The 17,094-nt window shown below is 46.5% G+C and overlaps 1 protein-coding gene and 2 long non-coding RNA genes across 7 annotated transcripts in view; 1 reads left to right on the top strand and 2 right to left on the bottom strand.

Annotated features, from left to right (window-relative positions):
• Positions 1-3,114: 3,114 nt before the first annotated feature.
• Positions 3,115-7,498, bottom strand: LOC134478479 (uncharacterized). Its single transcript, XR_010051112.1, has 2 exons — positions 6,097-7,498; positions 3,115-3,824 (listed from the first exon to the last, which is right to left on the bottom strand). It is a non-coding gene; the product is annotated as an uncharacterized LOC134478479 (long non-coding RNA).
• A 30-nt stretch (positions 7,499-7,528) lies between these two features.
• Eci2 (enoyl-CoA delta isomerase 2) overlaps positions 7,529-17,094 on the top strand; it is a 19,521-nt gene continuing 9,955 nt past the window's right edge. The window contains exons 1-4 of one of the 5 annotated variants that reach the window (XM_013151469.3): positions 7,529-7,689; positions 12,229-12,382; positions 15,693-15,791; positions 16,018-16,197. In XM_013151469.3, the coding sequence (XP_013006923.1) occupies positions 7,637-7,689; positions 12,229-12,382; positions 15,693-15,791; positions 16,018-16,197 (486 nt within the window). In that variant the 5' untranslated portion in view covers positions 7,529-7,636. Of the gene's footprint in view, positions 7,690-10,165; positions 10,261-10,395; positions 10,415-11,251; positions 11,366-12,228; positions 12,383-15,692; positions 15,792-16,017; positions 16,198-17,094 lie in introns of those variants that run through there. The other 4 variants (XM_003468820.5, XM_013151472.3, XM_063259813.1 and 1 more) reach the window with 4 other exon arrangements.
• Positions 16,194-17,094, bottom strand: part of LOC134478480 (uncharacterized) — a 5,830-nt gene continuing 4,929 nt past the window's right edge. Inside the window, exon 3 of the long non-coding RNA XR_010051113.1 lies at positions 16,194-16,390. This is a non-coding gene — a long non-coding RNA (uncharacterized LOC134478480). The remainder of the gene's footprint in view (positions 16,391-17,094) is intronic.

Raw genomic sequence — 17,094 nt, 5'->3', positions numbered from 1 at the left:
CTATCTATCTAGGCCATAAAGAATTTGGGTTTCTGGTGACCTCTTCCCAACCTGGTGATGATCTGTCATAAAATGAGCCTACCCCAATTTTAAGAACTGTTTAGCTTCAAAGAAATTACCCAGAAATACTATGGCCCAAACCCCAATCGGTGCTTTCCTTTTGTTCTGTATGCATCAAATGAGTTAGATATCAGATCTTTGTAAAACTTAAGTTTCAGCTTCTTGTAACTCTTGACCCCTTCGCACCCACTAGCAAAAACGAGCTGTCCTGGGATAATTAACTCTCCACTTTCTTCTCCAAATATTGCTGCAGATGTGCCACTCTGAGATAATATCAGTCTGTAGGATGGGAGTAATTTGAGAAACACCAGGAACTCCCGAGATTGTCAGAGCTAAGTGGACAGCAATACAGTTTCCAGACTCAGGTCAACAAGTTTGATGGCTCTGCAGGTTTCTTTGTTTTCCCCCAACTTTTCCTCCAGCCTCTTTTTAAAGTCCTCCCTTCAGTCTCTGGCACACAGTCTCCAAATTGGCTCCCGGAGACTGGTCGCCAGGCCTGGAAATAAAGCCTTTGCCACCTAAATTTTCAGTCTCTTGCCTCCTTGGATTTTATACCGGGGCCCAAGTTATAACAGGACCAGGGCCAGGAAAGGTGAAACAGCCCAGGAATCATCTCCTGCTTTATCTCTCTCTCTCTTTCTTTTTTTTTTATCGGTACTGGGGATCAAACTCATGACTGTGCAATTACAAGACAGGCACTTATGCCGCTGAGCTAAATCCCCATTCCCAGTGCTTTATCTCTTGCCTGTCTTGCAAAATACACTCTGAGCTGAGCATGCCCTCTGGGATCAACATGCACTCCTGTGCCCTCTGCCCTCTACCCTGTGAGCTGTATCCTCTTGGAGGGTGACACAGCAGAGTTGTCTACAGACATAGGTAATTCTACAGCCCTCTGTATCCCACGGATTTTATAAAGATCAACAGCTCATGACGCAGCGTGCACCTGAAAAGGTGCACACGGATGAGCCCAGAACCAGTGTGCGCTTTAGCTCATAAAGCAGAGTAGGCACAGTATCTTCCAAAGAGAGCCCCTCCCCCTCCCCCATGTATCCAGCTTTCCTTGGTCTCCCCGATCCCTGCAGCCCACAGTAGCAGCGCCCACACCCAAGTCTTTCAACTCCATCCGCACACTGACACACACTTTGCCTCCTTAACACTTACTGGGTTTCCTGACATGCCACAGCCCTCCGAGAGTGATGCAAGTCTGTTCATTGCCTAACGTGAGTGTGCAGAGAAACATGGGGGGCCTAAAATACAGCCAGCCCCATCTGAAGCACAAGCGCTGGCCAAACCCCAGTCCTGGGGCTGCATATCTAGCAAGGTCACCCTTTTGCATGAATAGATAAAACCGTGCAGCATGCGGATTAGTGTTGACCCTTCTCCTCTTTCTGAGGAAAGGAGAGGAGAGAAAATGCCTTACCTTTGCTTATCTTATCACTTGCAAAATAAGGAAATGGCCTCTCACATGGGCCAAACTTGATTTATCTACCTGGACAGAGATGGCAACTGCAGACAGTCAGCGGTCAGAGCCTGGCCCAAAGCTTTGAGAACCTTCATTCCCAATCAAATGCCAAGTGCGCAGAGCGGGGTATCGCCCTCACGGCCTCCTGCCCGTGGGAAGGAGGCATGCCTTCCCGGTGCTGGGAGGTTGCGTCTCATGCATTCAAGGCCGGTTAGACTAGAGCACCTGTTGCCCAGCTGAGTGTCTTCAGCGGGGTGAGTCGTCCCCCAAATCAGGGATGAGTCCTGGGACAGAGGCTGTGGCCGCATAGTTGACAGCTCTCACACCTGTTGCCTTGCTTAAGCATAAGAGGGGCAGTTACTTTCGCTTCTTATTTTTGTATTAGAAAATGGAAAGCCAGCTCGTACAATTTGGAAGCCAAGAGTTTCATTCCTGAAAACTTGCTTAGATACCTACTAATAACATATGAAGGGGGAGGTCAAAACTACGAAGAGTGTTTAAATTTAAAAACTCATTACACAGAAAGACACACTGCCCGTAACCCGGCTTGCTTCTAACACACTTACCCCATCATTTGCCACATTCTAAAGTATTTCAAAGTCCTCTTTCACCACTTTCACAAGTTGAAACGGTGAATGATAGGCTCGTAAGGAGATTAGGGTGCATCTTATCCTTCCGGGGATCAAACTCATGACCTCAAGCTTGCCAGACAGGCGCTTGTGCCACTGAACTAAATCCCCAGGTCAGAGTGTGTCTTTATCTAACTTATTCCCCTGATCTGGCACCAGCATCTCTGAGCTCTTCACCAAAGTCATAAGGACTGGAAAGGAAAATGTTTTGATTCCATTCAGGACATAAAAGTGGTCACAACAATACAACTGAGATACTCACTTGAAAGAGGACTTTCACATGTGTGTCTGATTTATTTCACTTAAGAATATGGTCTCAAAGTCCATCCATTTAGCTAGAAATGTCTCAACTTTATGTCTGTTTATGGCTGAATAGTACTCAATTGCATTAAAAAATCTTTTTTATCCATTCATCAGTTGATGGGCATTTGGGTTGTTTCTTAGACGTAGCTACTACAGATGATCCTGCTATAAACATGGGTGCACATATGTCGTGAAATCAGTCAAATGGAAAGAGGAACAAAATGGGGAGGGAGGAAAGGAAAAGAAAAAAAGGGATAAAATACACCAGGAGTGGTGGCATACTCCTGTAACTTGAGCACTCGGGAGGCTGGGAGTATCACCATGAGTTCAAGCCAGCCTGGGCTTCATAGGGAGACCCTGTCTCAAAAAAAGGATAAAGTGGAAACACAGCTTTGTAAATAAGGAGGGGAAGTGGGGCTGACGGGAGGGGAATGAAAAAGAAAAAAGAAGAAATAAAATACGCTGTGTACAGTATGCATTCCCTATGATAAATGTGATCATTCTGTATATCTAAACTACACCAATAAATTTCTTGAAAAAGATAAATGAAATAAAATGAAAGAGGACTTCCAAAATTCTTCAGGAAATGGCAAGAACAATCGGATTAAGTTTGTTCAAAGCAAAAAGGAATATTTTGAGGGGGATTAAAAGCAATGTGTCTTTTACTGTAATAACTTTTTTATTTAAATATACACGTTTTCACTAACACCTCATTTGTCTTCTTAAAAAGGAACTCAGAGAAATTTAGAAAACCTCGGTTAAAAGCAATCAACAAGTGGGTCTCCGAGCAAAAGAACCAACCGCAGGAGGTGTCTGCAGTGGTGAAGTATCTCTCACACATCGTACCAGGGTTTCTGCAGGTTTCCATGGCAGACCACACCCTTGACTGGTCCCCCATGGAAGGGACTCATTTCCAGGGGGAACAGACACTGCGGGAGGATGAGGCTAGCCTCCAGCACAGGGAGACATTCACGGCACTGAGACGTCCAGCAAGCTCTTCAGACTCTGCTTCCATTGCTTGATTTGTAAAATCACAAAAACAGTGTTACATGTCCTGGGTAATCTTGCATAATTCGTATGAAGCCTTGTGGCTTACTGACGATGGCTTGCTGGGCCTATGTTACTGAACTTCAGAGTTACTGACCTCTTAACTGGTGTCGTTCTTGCTATGGCAAAGATATGGACCCACTATGCCCTCTTCTTGGTCTCCTGCAACCTCTTCTGTGGGAGTCCTTTTGTTCCTTCTCTGTATCCGAGGAAAGAGCAGAGACCGCGTTCCGCAGTGGACTCATCGCTCTGAGGTCTCTATGAGAAACAGTGCCTCTCCTCTGCCGCTGCCGGGTACCTTAGCAGGTGACCAGTAAAATTTTCTGAAGAGATGATTGAAGAATAAATGGATGAATGTCAGCTTATCAGCACTGCTGAAATGCTGCCAGCACCTCAATGAGGGAGGTGAAGGCCCAGCAATGACAGATCCTGTGTCTCCTATCAGTCCTGTTAATGGGTTATTTGTCTTAACTTCTTGTGATCAATAGCAATATCTTAATTAGTTTAAACTGGCCCGGATACCTATGAAGCCCCTGTGAGGCATGTAATTTAGATTTATGAGGACTGCTTGCAATGATAATTGTGTTTATAATTTTGGGAAGTATGAATATGCACTAAATTGCTGCTCTGTGAAACTCCACGGAGGTTTAGAATGAAAAGAGCTATTTAAGACAGTTATTTAAATTACCTAGTAATAAAGGAACTACTACATTGGCTGCATTGGACCTATGGATTTTCTATCAATGAATTTACTACTTTAATTTAATTCAGTGTATCCAGGACAGTCAAAGACACTGTTAAGAGCGGAGAATTAACAAAGATCACACAGCTCAGCTGGCAACCCCAAGCAGACCTTGAGGAGACATTGTCTAATGCAGCACTGCCCCCGACAGCCCCAAAGGGTGCAGGATGGAAACTTAACAGGTAAGGCACAGAGCAAATCCAAGGGCCACGTCCAAGAGACCAGACCCCAGGGACGGGTGAACCAAACTGAAGGAGTCAGCAAAGCCTGCCCTTGTAACCTCTGTAAGGTGCACGGGGTGCTTCTGGGTTGCACAGACAAAAGTGGTCAGTGGAACAGAGAAATGTTTTTCAAAGCCAAAAAGAAATTTGAGGACTAAGAAAACTTTTTGAATTTTTTAAAACACAGATTTGAGAGCAGAATGAAAATAACAAAGGAGGTCATCAATGAGCTTGAAAATCCGTGAATATAAATTCACGATCTGATGAACAGAGAGAGAAAAGATTTAAAAAACAGAAAAACAGCCAAAGGGACCTGTGGGGAAATGTCAATGTTAAAGTCACTGACTAAAAGAAAGATATTGGGACAGATGAGCTATTTGAAGAAATAATCAGTAAAATCTTCTCCAAGATGTCAATTCACAAATTTAAGAAGTTCAGCAAACCCCAGACAAAATGAACTCAAAAACCCATGTTCACAGATACTGAAACCAAACTGCTAAAAAGCAGAGATAGAGAAAAAACCTTGAAAGAAGCTACAAGGAAATGATACAGTTTTGTAGGGTAAATAATAATTGTAGAATTGGAGGATATTAAAGATTCCTCCTGAAAAACCATAAAGACAGTGGAGTAAAATCTTCAAAATACTGAAGGAAAAAAAAATTCAACTCTAAATTCTGTGAGAAAATTCTTCAAAAATGAAGGTACAAAAGGGTACCCTCAAGTAAAGGGAAGCGGAAAGAATCCACTGCTAATCCACCCACCTAAAGAGAAAGTGCTAAAGAAATGCAGGCCCCTCCATCTCAGGAAGGGTGACTGCCCAGGAGGAAGGGGCTCCAGCAGCTCACAGAGGAACCCCCCTTACTAATTCTGTCACCTCTCATGTAACTCTTTCCCAGGATCATTTCCTGAATAAACACCCGTCTCCGGGTCTGCCTCGGGGGAGCCCAAGCTAAGACAGCCCACGTGCACCTGACTGGCATTATTCATGGTCATTAGATGTTCTCCAATCACGGGAACACTGTAAGTCAGTGCAGTCAGCCTTTCATACCCATGGGTCACCTGTGCCCAGACCGAACCAGCATGGATCAAAATATGCTACAATCAACCCATTATATAATCACACAATTAAAAACTAATGCAGATAAAATATTATAACATAGGACTACATAGCATGGTCATGTTGTTAGGTGTCACTATATCTTAAATTTCCTGTTAGTATCTGTTTGCAGTGCAGGTGATTGCATTTATGGTGGGGGGGCTGATGATGTATATGCAGAACACGATCTAATTCTTTCTATATCTTCTTCTGCCTCCCCTCTCCCATCCCTCCATTTCTTGGTCCCCTTTTCCTTTTGCAAATGATCATTTCCTGTCTCCTACTATCTGTCTTTTATTATATTCTTTAAGTTGTTTACATACTGGGCTTCTCACATAAGAGAAATCGAGATATTTAAGCTTGTGCGTTCAATTTATTTCACTTAACATTATGGTACTGTTGGCAGTCTGGAGATGATTTAAAGTATATGGGAGTACACCTAGATTATATGCAAAGCCACATCATTTTATATAAGGGATTCGAGCATCCTCAGATTCTAGAATCTGCAAGGGGTCCTCATTCAGAAGGAGACTCACCCTGAATTTTTCAGCCATAGGAAAAGATCAAGGAAAAATGACGAGTACTGTCAACTCTGCACTCTCCAGCAACACTGTGACTCATGCCTGGACGGACTTGATTTAGCAGTTTTGCTCTGTGAGGCACTCGGCTGTCCTCTTGGGCTTAGGAACACAAGGCAGCGCTCAGCGTCATGCTTGAGGTATTTTTTAAACAGCAAAATCACCAGGAAAAGACACAAAAATATGAAAAACACAGCACTAATTAAACCACAAGGACACTTGTTTATAGCACAGCAGGGGAAAAAGACAGCCCATCCCTCTGCTAGACCTCGGCTGTGACCCTGTGCTCCTGTAAATCAGATCTCCCCACTCTGGGTGCGCCTGTAAATAGCTGTCAAGGTCCTGTGAGAACTGCATTGGGATCACAAATAAATTTAAAGAGCATGAAAACTTGTGAGTATAGAATTCACAAGTGAGAAGTTGTCCTATCTTTGCAATAATTACAGATGGTGATTTGTGCGTGGAATTTTTAACTTTCCTCTTTCCAGTATGCCTGGGACAAGACTAGGTTACCTTTGTTTGTCAGCAAGGATGTCACCTGCTCTGACCCACCATGGATGCCATTCTCTAGCATATCAACCCTTGAGTGAATGCAAAGTTTATAACATTGTGTTCAATAAATGTATTTCATGATCTCTTAGTGCTCTCCTTGGCTCCGATGTAGCAAAAATCCTTGTTCTATTCTATGCATTTGGACAGCTTGTAAGTTAATCGTTGGTGTAAACAAGAAAAACTAAGTGACTGGAAAAAAGCCAACTTTTTCTTACACAGTCATATTGATTCCAATCTTTCCTAAAAAGGGATATCTGAGGGAGATTCTTTTGCTGCAGAAATGTAGTTGAAAATCACCAAGTATAAGTTCGATGAATGCTCAGGCAACCTACAGAAAGAGTGACTAAGATGAGCTTCCCCGAAGGAACAGATCGTGCAGGGATTAGGGACTGAGGCAGAGCGAGAAAACCAGTCAAATGTTTGCTTCTGGAATGTCTTTCTACTCTAAGTTATAACTGGGAATAAGAAAGAACACTAAAAAAGATAGTGTTCCAGCAATCTTATTTTTAATATCTCTGATATCAAGCTATGTGATTTACAGAAAGATAACAGAAAACCTAGCTGGAAAAAAAAGGGGGAATTTTGTAAAGTGTAGTAACAATACAGATTTAATCTTTCTCAAGTAATGCCATCAAACTAAAGCAAGAAACAATTATGACATAGAATGCATAATATATACTAATAATCTTTAGTGACTAGTGGAAGGCTGTATAATTAATTCTGCTTCATCTAGTCCAATCCTATTGTCTGAAGGTACTCACCAACCATTAAAAATTAACTTCAGAGCACTAAAACACACCCATTAGCACCATCCGACAATTTAATAAGAGGAGAGAAACTGACCCAGAGGCAGCTGTCACAGGCGGACCCACTCAGGCTAGACCCAACCTTTCCACAGCTCTTCTCCTCAGTCCCCTGTGGAGTGTGTTGCATCCAGCGATCTGCCATGGGAAGGGGCGTCCTATACGGTGGGTATCTCCTCTCCACATGTGCCCCAAGGTGAGTAATGAGAGAAATTGTTAATCATAAATGAACTCAGTGACAGAAGTTAAGAGAAGAAAGACAGCTTGAGAGAGCGTAGGATCTCGGGAGGAGAAAATGTACCCACTGGGTGGGTCAGACTTCAGGGTCCTCATGGAACATGGAGATTTTGAGAAGTCAAGCATCCCAAATTCATCTGAGAAGGAAAGTGCTAGAATCATGGGCTTAGAGAGTGATTGGGCAGCAGGGTGGAGGCCAAATCTTCCTAGTCTTATGTGCCAGGATAAGAGGTTTAGATTTGTTCAGAAGCCAAGGAAATTCACTGTGAGATTTTAGCCATGGGAAAAGATCAAGGAAGAATCCCAAAGAGTGTCTAGGTCTCCGTTCATTTTATGTTGCTCTAACAAAATACCACAGACCAACTCACAGAGGAGAAGCCAGCTCACAGTTCTGGAAGCTCAAAGTCCACTAACAAAATGCCTGTATGGGTCAGGGCCTTTCGAGTGCGGCCCAGCGTGGAAGAGGGCATTGCACGGCAGGACAACTGGACAGGGTAGCTCAGCTGTCCCCACCTCTGCTTACGAATGCACTGCCCCATCATGAGGGCCCCACTCCAGTGACTTCCAGTTGTAATCCTCTCCGAAGACCTTGCCTCTGATGCCATCAGCCTATACACGTGAGACTGAGTTTCCCAGACACGGACCTTGGGGGCACATGCAAGGCACGGCTGTCTGTGCTTCCACTTTCCGGAGATAAGCCAGCAACAGGGAGAGAACGGGTTCCAGAGATGGAACCAGTCGGCAAAAACTGCTGAGTGCTACAGGAATCTGAGCAGCAAAACTCAGCCAGGGCCTGATGGAAGAATGTATAGAACAAGACAAGAGGAGGAAAATAAAGTAAAAAAAAATATAGAATCACAGTCACAGACATGAGAAGTCCAGGTGACGGGGAAGTCAAGATTCTTCTGGATCTCAAGGTTGCACTGTTAACTGGACCACGTGCCAGAAGAATTCCTCAGGACGGCTTGTGAAAGTTTTCATATGGCTTAATAATTTACCTAATGGGTTAAGATCAGAAGTAAAAATAATCACCATGGCTGAACCATGGTGGATACTACCCTATGACCTGGAAAACAGAAATGTAAACCATTACTGAGCTCAGCACTGTGGAGTGGACACCGGGGCCCCTAAGATTCATCCTAGCTGGAGACAACAACTCTTACACACCTAGAACCAAAAGAGTGCCCAGGCTTCTCTGTACCAGCTCCCTTCCTGGACAGGTCAGATAATCTACAGGGAATCAGTACTCTAAGATGGGATCTAGTTAAACTGGACAGTCCCCTCCCCCAAGGCCTTAGAAGGCACCTAGAGAACCTGGCCCTGTGACCAAGTAGGTCCTGGAGCTTTGGAGGAGTCCTTGATTGTGTTCCTGTGACTCTTACCCTATCCCAAAGCACTGTGCTTGGAGAATGTACTGGAAGCCCGCATCAGCGCTGGGAACTGGAGAGGCGGGACCCAAGCGGTATCTTTAGTGGCTTTCACTGCTTTGAATGCAAAACTCAAGTCTCCTCTGCACAGACATAATGATCTTCAAGCAATATAACAGCTGCTGTTAAATTCCTATCATCTTATTTTGAAAGCCTATATCATTATTGTTTTGGGTTTGTTGTTTTTGTTAGTCTCTTTTGCTTTTTGTTTTTCTTTTGTTTTCTTTTTTCTCTCTTTTAAATTAAAAAAAAAAAAAAAAAAAAACAGCATCACTCACTCAACTAAAGAAGGTTTCCCGCCCCTGAAAACTGTTCCCCTCTCTGCCCCCAGCCTGAGTAGCTGTGTAGGCATAGTCTGGACTCAGGAATAATTTGGTAAATCAAAGGTGGATCCAATGCGACTGTCTCCCAGAAATACCAGCTCCCCTTCCTCAGAGCCTTAGTCAGTGACAGTGGGTAGAGACAAAAAAGATTTGTCTAAGAGAAACACAATGCGCCACGAGAGTCACCTCAGGAAGTCTCAGATCCTCGTGTCCCTGGACGCTGGACCTTGAGATGCGTTCCACGGCACAGCAGTGACCGCTGTCTTTTTAAGAGCCTTCGTGAAGAAAATATTTTACAAAGTCTTCAGCAAAACTAAAAACACCGTCAGATGGTCACCGACATAAAGATGGATTAAAATATTTCGGAGACGATGCCCGACCCTCAGGAGTCCTCCCTGCCGGCCTGAAAAGCTCTCCTGTTTGGGGTTGAATAACGTGGTTCTCTTCAACCACACTTCCTCCACCGTGATCGTGATCGCGACTCGCGTCCTTCAGATATCCGCGCAGCTGCCTCCCGGACCAGGCCACGCCCTGACCACGCCCCCAAACCCAGTCCTGGCCACGCCCCTGCCCCTGCTCATATCCGCAGCCTTTAAGCCCCGCCCCTATCTTCGGCCACGCCCCCTGTCCAGCCACTCCAGCAGCTCTCTCAGGACCCGCCCACCCAGACCACGCCCCCGGCAGCACCCTGGCCCCGCCCCCGGCCCACGTTCTCTTCCGGCGGCACCGGGCTGGCGGTGCCCTGTGCCGCGCGGACTCTGCAAGTCGTTGGTTCTCAAGGTAAACCGCAAGCTGTGGGCTCCGGGCGCCGAGGTCGCCGGCCACTCGCCGCTGCCCCCGGGGGCCTGCTCTGGTGCCGGAGCCCGCCGGTTGGGGCGCCCCCGGGTCTGCTGCGAACGCGTTACCGAGTGCCAGAGCGGCGGGTGCTCCCTTGGTGAGGCCGGCTGTGCGCGAGGATCGCGAGGGCCCGCTGGCTGCGCGTTGAAACCCCAGCTCTGGCCTTGGGGGCTGCGGGCTCTGCGGAGGGTCCGGGGGACCGCACGGTCACGGCTGCGGAGTTGCCCATCCCCCGCGTGGACCGCGCGAGGCCTGCGGCGGCCTCTGAACTGGTCTTAAGTCGTCACGTGTTTTGCAGCTTGCTGTTCAAAGCCACATTTCATTTCAAAATGTTTGCTGTGCATTTTATGAAAGTGGAAATTTTGGCCTTGAGTGGGTGTTTTAAATTTTCTTTTGCACTTGGTATTTTCTCCATACCAAACTCAGGTAAAATGCAGTTTTCCTGTTTTTTAAAAAAATACGTGAGAGAGGCTATGAACGGATTTTACTGAGCTGCATTTTAGTAATAGTCCAGGAAGAGTCTGTCTTCCTGTGGCAAGTTAGGTAACTGCAAGGAAGGTGAGGTGTTTATGTTTGGGCTTTGTGTTATTATCCTAGTTGATTGTTAATACCCTTAGCTTTAGTATTTAGGGCCATAGGTTGGTTGGACGGTTGGTTTTTTTTGAGACGAGGTCTCATGTGGCCCAGGCTAGCCTGGAACTCACAGCAGTCATCCTGCCCAGCTTCTTTAGTGGTGGAATCACAGACAGGTGCACCACCCACCCCTGCCTGGTAGGGTCCACCTTGTGAAAGTCCTGTTTTTACTTTGGTTTGGTTTTGCTTGCTGCCTCAGCACTGTGCTTTGAAGTTCCCCATCCCCTGCTTACTGTGTGTGCTTGGTGATCCCTGACATCACCTGCTGTTTCTTCCCTGCTCCTCTCTGGCTGGTCAGGTCTGACATCCAATGTGAGCATAGGGGCGTTTTCAGAGCGTACACCACCCTTCAGTGTGGTCGGTCCTCCACATTTGGAAGAGCACACGGAAGGCCACGACCGCTACCCTCATACCTGTGAGCATTTCTCATGCCTTCATCCCTGCCCACTCTTTCCCCATGTATGAAGAGGCCAGTGTTTTGCCAGCAGGAAAGACAGTAGTTACACTGGGTAAATCCAAGTGCCAGGCTGTTTCAGGATGCTGGAACTCATGAAACTCATAGTGCCTTAATCCCACTCTGTCCGCATGCCCTTTATTTGCTTCCTGTTTATGATGAAAATTACATAACAAAAATGTTCATTCAGCTGGGCATGGTGGCGCATGCCTGTAATGCCAGCCTTTGGGAAGCTGAGGCAGGAAGATCAGCTTGAATTTGAGGCCAGCCTGGGCTCCAAAGTGAGTTCAAGTCCAGCATAGTGAAACTCTGTCTCAAAAAGAAAAAGAGGAAGAGGAAATGTACATTCTAGACATTTACTTTTCGTTTGAATTGCTTACGTACGTCTCCTTTGATTTTAACTTACCTTTCCATTATTTTAAAATTACTATAGTTAGCTACAATATTGACTTTCTAGGACTCTGTACTGCTGTTTGCACATGGCTTGCGGGAACAAGTATGGAGATATATTTACAGACAAATGTTACGATTTGGTCAGGGTAGAAAACACCTAAATTCAGGCTGCCAGCCAGGTGTGGTAGCGCACGCCTGTAATCCTAGCACTGTACTCTGGGAGGCTGAAAGAGGAAGATCACAAATTCAAGCTCAGTCTGGGCAACTTAAGTGACTGAGAAAGGCTCTGTCTCAAAATAAAAAATAAATGAATCTGGGAAAGTAGCTTGGTTAAAAGCCCTTGTTTCAGCCCTCACATTGAGGGGAAAAAAAGCTGCAGAATTAGCAGTGCCTGTACAAACGGAAGCCTGCCTGTTCGTATTCTTTTTCAGGTCATTGATTTCTGCGTGGTTCGGCCCGCAGGTCAGGAGAACAGCCATGGGAGCCAGCCAGAAGGATTTTGAAAATGCAGTGAATCGACTGAAACTCTTGAAGGAAGATCCAGGAAATGACACAAAGATAAAACTCTACGCTCTGTATAAGCAGGTAAGGCTCCAGGGCTGTCAGTGGCTCAGGTGGGTCCTCAGTTGGTGATAATGGGAACTGAAGTGACAGTGTGAATTTGCAGACAGACGCTTTCCCTGAAAGGTAAGACCTGGTGAGGAAGGGGCTCCAGCTCCAGCAGCAGCTGCAGCAGGCGCACGGTGGAAGAGGATCACACTGGGCCCCAAAGGACAGGGCCGCTAGGGATTCGCTGACCTGGGCCGAGCCCAGTCTGTCTCTATCTTAGCCCATGTTGGGTGGTCACAGAGGAATTCTTACGATTTGAGAGGCAGTTCTGTCCCGTGAAATGATCTCCTCAGGTGGCAGTGGTCTCAGTCCCATGAGGCTCTGTGCTTTCCTGGGAGCCAGGAGACTACGGGTTCAGGACAACTGCTAGAGACTGAGGTGTCCTGCAGGGCAGAGGGGTCTGGGAGTGCGTGTTGTAAAGTTTGGTGACCAGATGTCCCTCTCAGTCCTGCAATCCCCTTTAGTTATGCTTGCCTTGGGGTCCTCTGCCTTGAAGATGAGCTGGGGCAGGTAAATACACAGCAAATCCACTCTCCCGCCAGCTTTTATCAGATTCTCCCTAACCGGGCATCATGGCCGAAGCTGAGACAGAGTTGGTCAGTTTTAGGAAGTGAAGCTTAAGCTGTGTCCTGTTTTAGTGACCTGCTGGGCATTTGTGGTCCTGAGGTCCAGAGGTCAAAATCAGAATTTTAGCAAACACTGATAAGGAGTCCCGTGATGGTGTTAGAAGAAAACACAGACTGCACCTTCAGTGAGTCACAGGGGCTGATTTGGCCACTTTCTCACCCATGAGACCAAGTCCCCAGCACCTGCAGTGTGGAGGAGAGGTCAGCTGCGGCTTGCAGGCTCAGCCATGTCCAGCAGGTGTCGTGTCCCCCATGCCGAGCTGGATCTAGTGCCCCGTACTGTAGTCCTGCACCCCTTCAGTGGTCACTGTCCTACCTAATCAGTGTCCAATGTTATTTTGAGACATTTTGAGCACCTTTGACTCTAAAGTGCACCTTTAATAGTTTGTATATATTTGCATACATTTCTATATGTATGTATTTTGTTTTTGTTTTCTATGCGCCCTTGGAATACTGGAATACTGTTAAGGCACATAGTAACCCCTTAGGGTTACTGTCAAGTCAGTAAGATTTAAAAGATGTAACGTCCAAGTGTTTAGACACTACCGGACTTCTGATTAGAATAAATTAGTTGAAAAGGTATTCTGAGCCCATTGGCAATGTGTGAATAGGGCTAAGTATTAGAAACTGCCTAGGAAGTCAGGCATGGTGGCTCATGCCTGTGATCCCAGCATTTGGAAGGCTGAGGCAGGAGAATTCATGGCAAGTTCAAGACCAGCCTGAGCTACAAAGTGAGTTCAAGGCTAGCCTGAACCACATAGCAAGACTGTGTCTGAAAAAGACCACAAAAAAAAGACTACCTAGGAATTATTGTTCATAGTGTCATGGTTCTATAAGATAAAATCTGAGACATTTATACTAAGAATGTTTAAGAACTGCATACTCAGTATGTCAGAGTGCAGTAGGGTGACTTCTGGGATTCATGAGAGAGGAAAGAAAAGCAGGTTGGGCAGAATTTGGTAACTGACCGTGTGAGTGACCAGGTGTCGAAAACTCATTATAATATGATGATGAAACTTATGAACGCTTGAAAATTGTTATAACAAAATTGAGAACAGAGCTTTTAAGTTGTAATGCCGAAGACAAGACTCCCCGGCAAGTCTGCCTGGCTGGAGGCCCTTATCTACTTAATTTCTCCTGGGTGTGTGTGGTAAAGAATGCAACCTTTCCCAAAAAGGCTCCATCTGGCCTCAGGGCCTGGGAGATCTGGAGCCCTAGCAGAGAGCAAGGCTGCCGCCTGGAACCAGCAGAGCCGCTGGGCTGTGTCCATCAGCTCCTGACTCCGCCCATAGTGTCCTGCCTCACCCTGTCCCTGGAGAGTCACCTTGTCAGGACTCACCGAGAGGAGGCCCACAGAAGCTTCACCGCCTTGGCTTCTCCCCTAGCCGGCCTGTGTGATTTTCCTCTCAGCTGATTTGAAGCTGTCCCTCTCCTGTAAGGAACCATGACCCTGAGGCACGTCGGGGCCTCCTGTCGGCTCTGGTGGGTGCTGGCACTGGGGCATGGTCTCGGAGCCCCGCCCCGCCCCGCAGTTGTTGGTAGAAGTGAGACTGGCCAGGAGACCAGGGCTGACCCTTGTGTGTGGCCTCTGTCCCCCTAACTGCTTGGTGGGTCACTCTTGCAGGGTGGCTCTGTCTGGAGAAAATCATAATCGCCTTTACTGCCTTTAGTTTTCAAAGCCGCTTCTTTTTGCTTCTCTTAACTAACGATGTATTGCAAAATGTAGCTTTTTTGATTTTATTTTTAGTATATGTGCAGCTGAAGCAAGCATGATATAGACATACATTTGTTTATTTATTAGACTCTTTGAGACAGGGTCTCCCTGTGCAGTTCAGGCTGGCCTTTGGCTCACTCTGTAGCCCAGGCTGGTCTCGAACTTGCAACAATTCTTCTGCCTCAGCCTCCAGAGTGCTAGGATTACAGGCGAGCACCACCACACCCAGCTATATATAGAGTTTTTAAATGGAGTTTTAAATTGTTTCCTGAAAAGTAGCTCAGTGGGATATTTTACTCAAACCAGTCACTCCACCTGCTGTCAAACAACAACAAAATGTCAGTTTTGCTTCCCTTTCCCTTGCCAGGGGGAATCTAACAGCCCGCCCCCTGCCTCTGGCTACAGTTCTGCCCTCCAGTTACCACCATTCCCCCCAAGTAGTGCTGCTATTGTGGGCTTCTACGGGTTTGTTATCTAGTTCCTTTTGAAAACTGTTTGCTTGACTACTTTGATTGTGAAAAATGTGATCATTGCTAGAGAATTAGTGAACTCTTAGATTTTTAGGAAGTGCTTTCCCAAGGCCTTGCCTCTGCTATGTTTCCACATGAAGGCAGTGAGAACTTATTTTAGCAACTGGGAGCACCTGGCACCAGCCTTTTTCTGTGTCTGTGCGTTTTCAGCAACATCAACATCAAAGAGAGGGTGAGGGGCCGGAATATAGCTCAACGGCACGAGAGCTTGCCTGGTAAAGCACAAGGTCGTGAGTTCGATTGCTGGTACCAAAAAAAGAGAAAGAGAGAGAGGACCAGGGAAAAGTTCAGATCATTCTGTGTCCTCTGTCACAGAATTTGAGGAAGACCTTCATGCAAGTTTTGGATTTTATGGATCTTGAACACTTCGGGCTCTGGTTTGCGTGGACAGTGGACCATTAATCATCTCTCTACAGGCCACAGAAGGACCTTGTAATGTGCCTAGACCACCAGTGCTGGACTTCGTCAGTAAGGCCAAGTGGGATGCGTGGAATGCCCTCGGCAGCCTGCCCAAGGTCAGATGATTTGCTCCTGTGCTTTTCTTTTAGTTATGGGTTTGCTAGAATTCTAAAGAGCTGCATGTGTCTCATCCAGGCCCTGTGGGCGGAGCCTCTGAGAGCCCAGTGGGCTTCACTGAGTCAAGCCCTTTGGTTTTGCAAGCTGCCCTTTATTCGCGCGTGTATTCCTCAGGACGTGTGGTCCGTTGCAAGGGGCTAATGCTCTTTGCTGGTCCCTCCTCAGGAAACTGCCCGGCAGAACTATGTGGATTTAGTGTCTAGCTTAAGTCCTTCACCTAAATCCTCAAGCTCCGGGGCCATCGGGAACCCGCCCAAGTCCGAAAGCGTCCTTATGACCTCGAGAGACGGCATCACGACCATCACCCTAAACCGGCCAGCCAAGAAGAACGCCATCACTCTGCAGGTAATGCTGCCTGTCGTCCTGAGAGGTGCTCTGGTGCTGCTTTTTCACTCTGAACGCTGTAGAGTCACCTTCCTCCTACCTTGGTGATGTCTCCCGTTCGGTTTGTGAAGATGAGCTAACAATTGGGCACGCGCTATTCAGAAGTCATGACTTTCAGGCGGGTTGTGTGTATCCACAAGGTGCCGGGGCTTTCCTGGAAAGGAAACACAAGTCAGTGAATATGAATGAAGTGTACCCTGATAATAAGTGAACATGCAGGAAGGTCCTCTCAGGTTAATGGAAGCTACCAATTAGACTTGCAAGTGAGGCTTTTCTGCTCTGCTCCAGCTTTCTTGGAAAGAAAAAGGAGCTAAGGATTTCATTTCAGCAGAATGTGACCCAGCTCGGCTTTGAATGAGCCGCTGCACCAGTATGACATTGAACCCCTCCATGAGCTAGAATGGTGGCACGGTGACCATGTTGGCCCCTCTCCCTTAAAGGAAATTGTGGGTCAGGCTTCAGCTCCCAGGCTGAGCTGGACATCGAGTTTGAGGTGACCGTGATGGCTGGGTTTCCAGTAGCTGGTGTGGAGGAGAAAAGCACGGAGTCCTGAAGTCTTCTTAAGGTAGCACTGCCTAAGGGTGCAGGAGTGCCATCCGGTTCACAGAGCATTCAGTTCTCCGGATTCTGTTTCTGTTGCCCCGATTCATTTCTGTATAACCATGTCAACAGTAGCTGCTACTCACGGGGCCTAATAAGTGATGGTGCTTTCTGCACAGAGGCTGATTTAATTTTTACAGGAAGCCTGTTTACTATAAAATAGGTTGAGAAGTACCTGCTCAGATTCAGGTAGCAAATAAATTTGAAAACCTAGGTCAAGAATCTGACACGTCCGTGGCTAATCCTGGCTCTTGCCGG

This window comes from Cavia porcellus, unplaced genomic scaffold, assembly GCF_034190915.1.
Source record: "Cavia porcellus strain 051 isolate PalLab524CR breed Dunkin Hartley unplaced genomic scaffold, mCavPor4.1 scaffold_13, whole genome shotgun sequence".
NCBI lineage: Eukaryota > Metazoa > Chordata > Mammalia > Rodentia > Caviidae > Cavia > Cavia porcellus.
Note: the sequence above shows the minus strand (reverse complement) of the source record. Positions and strands in the feature narration are given on the sequence as shown.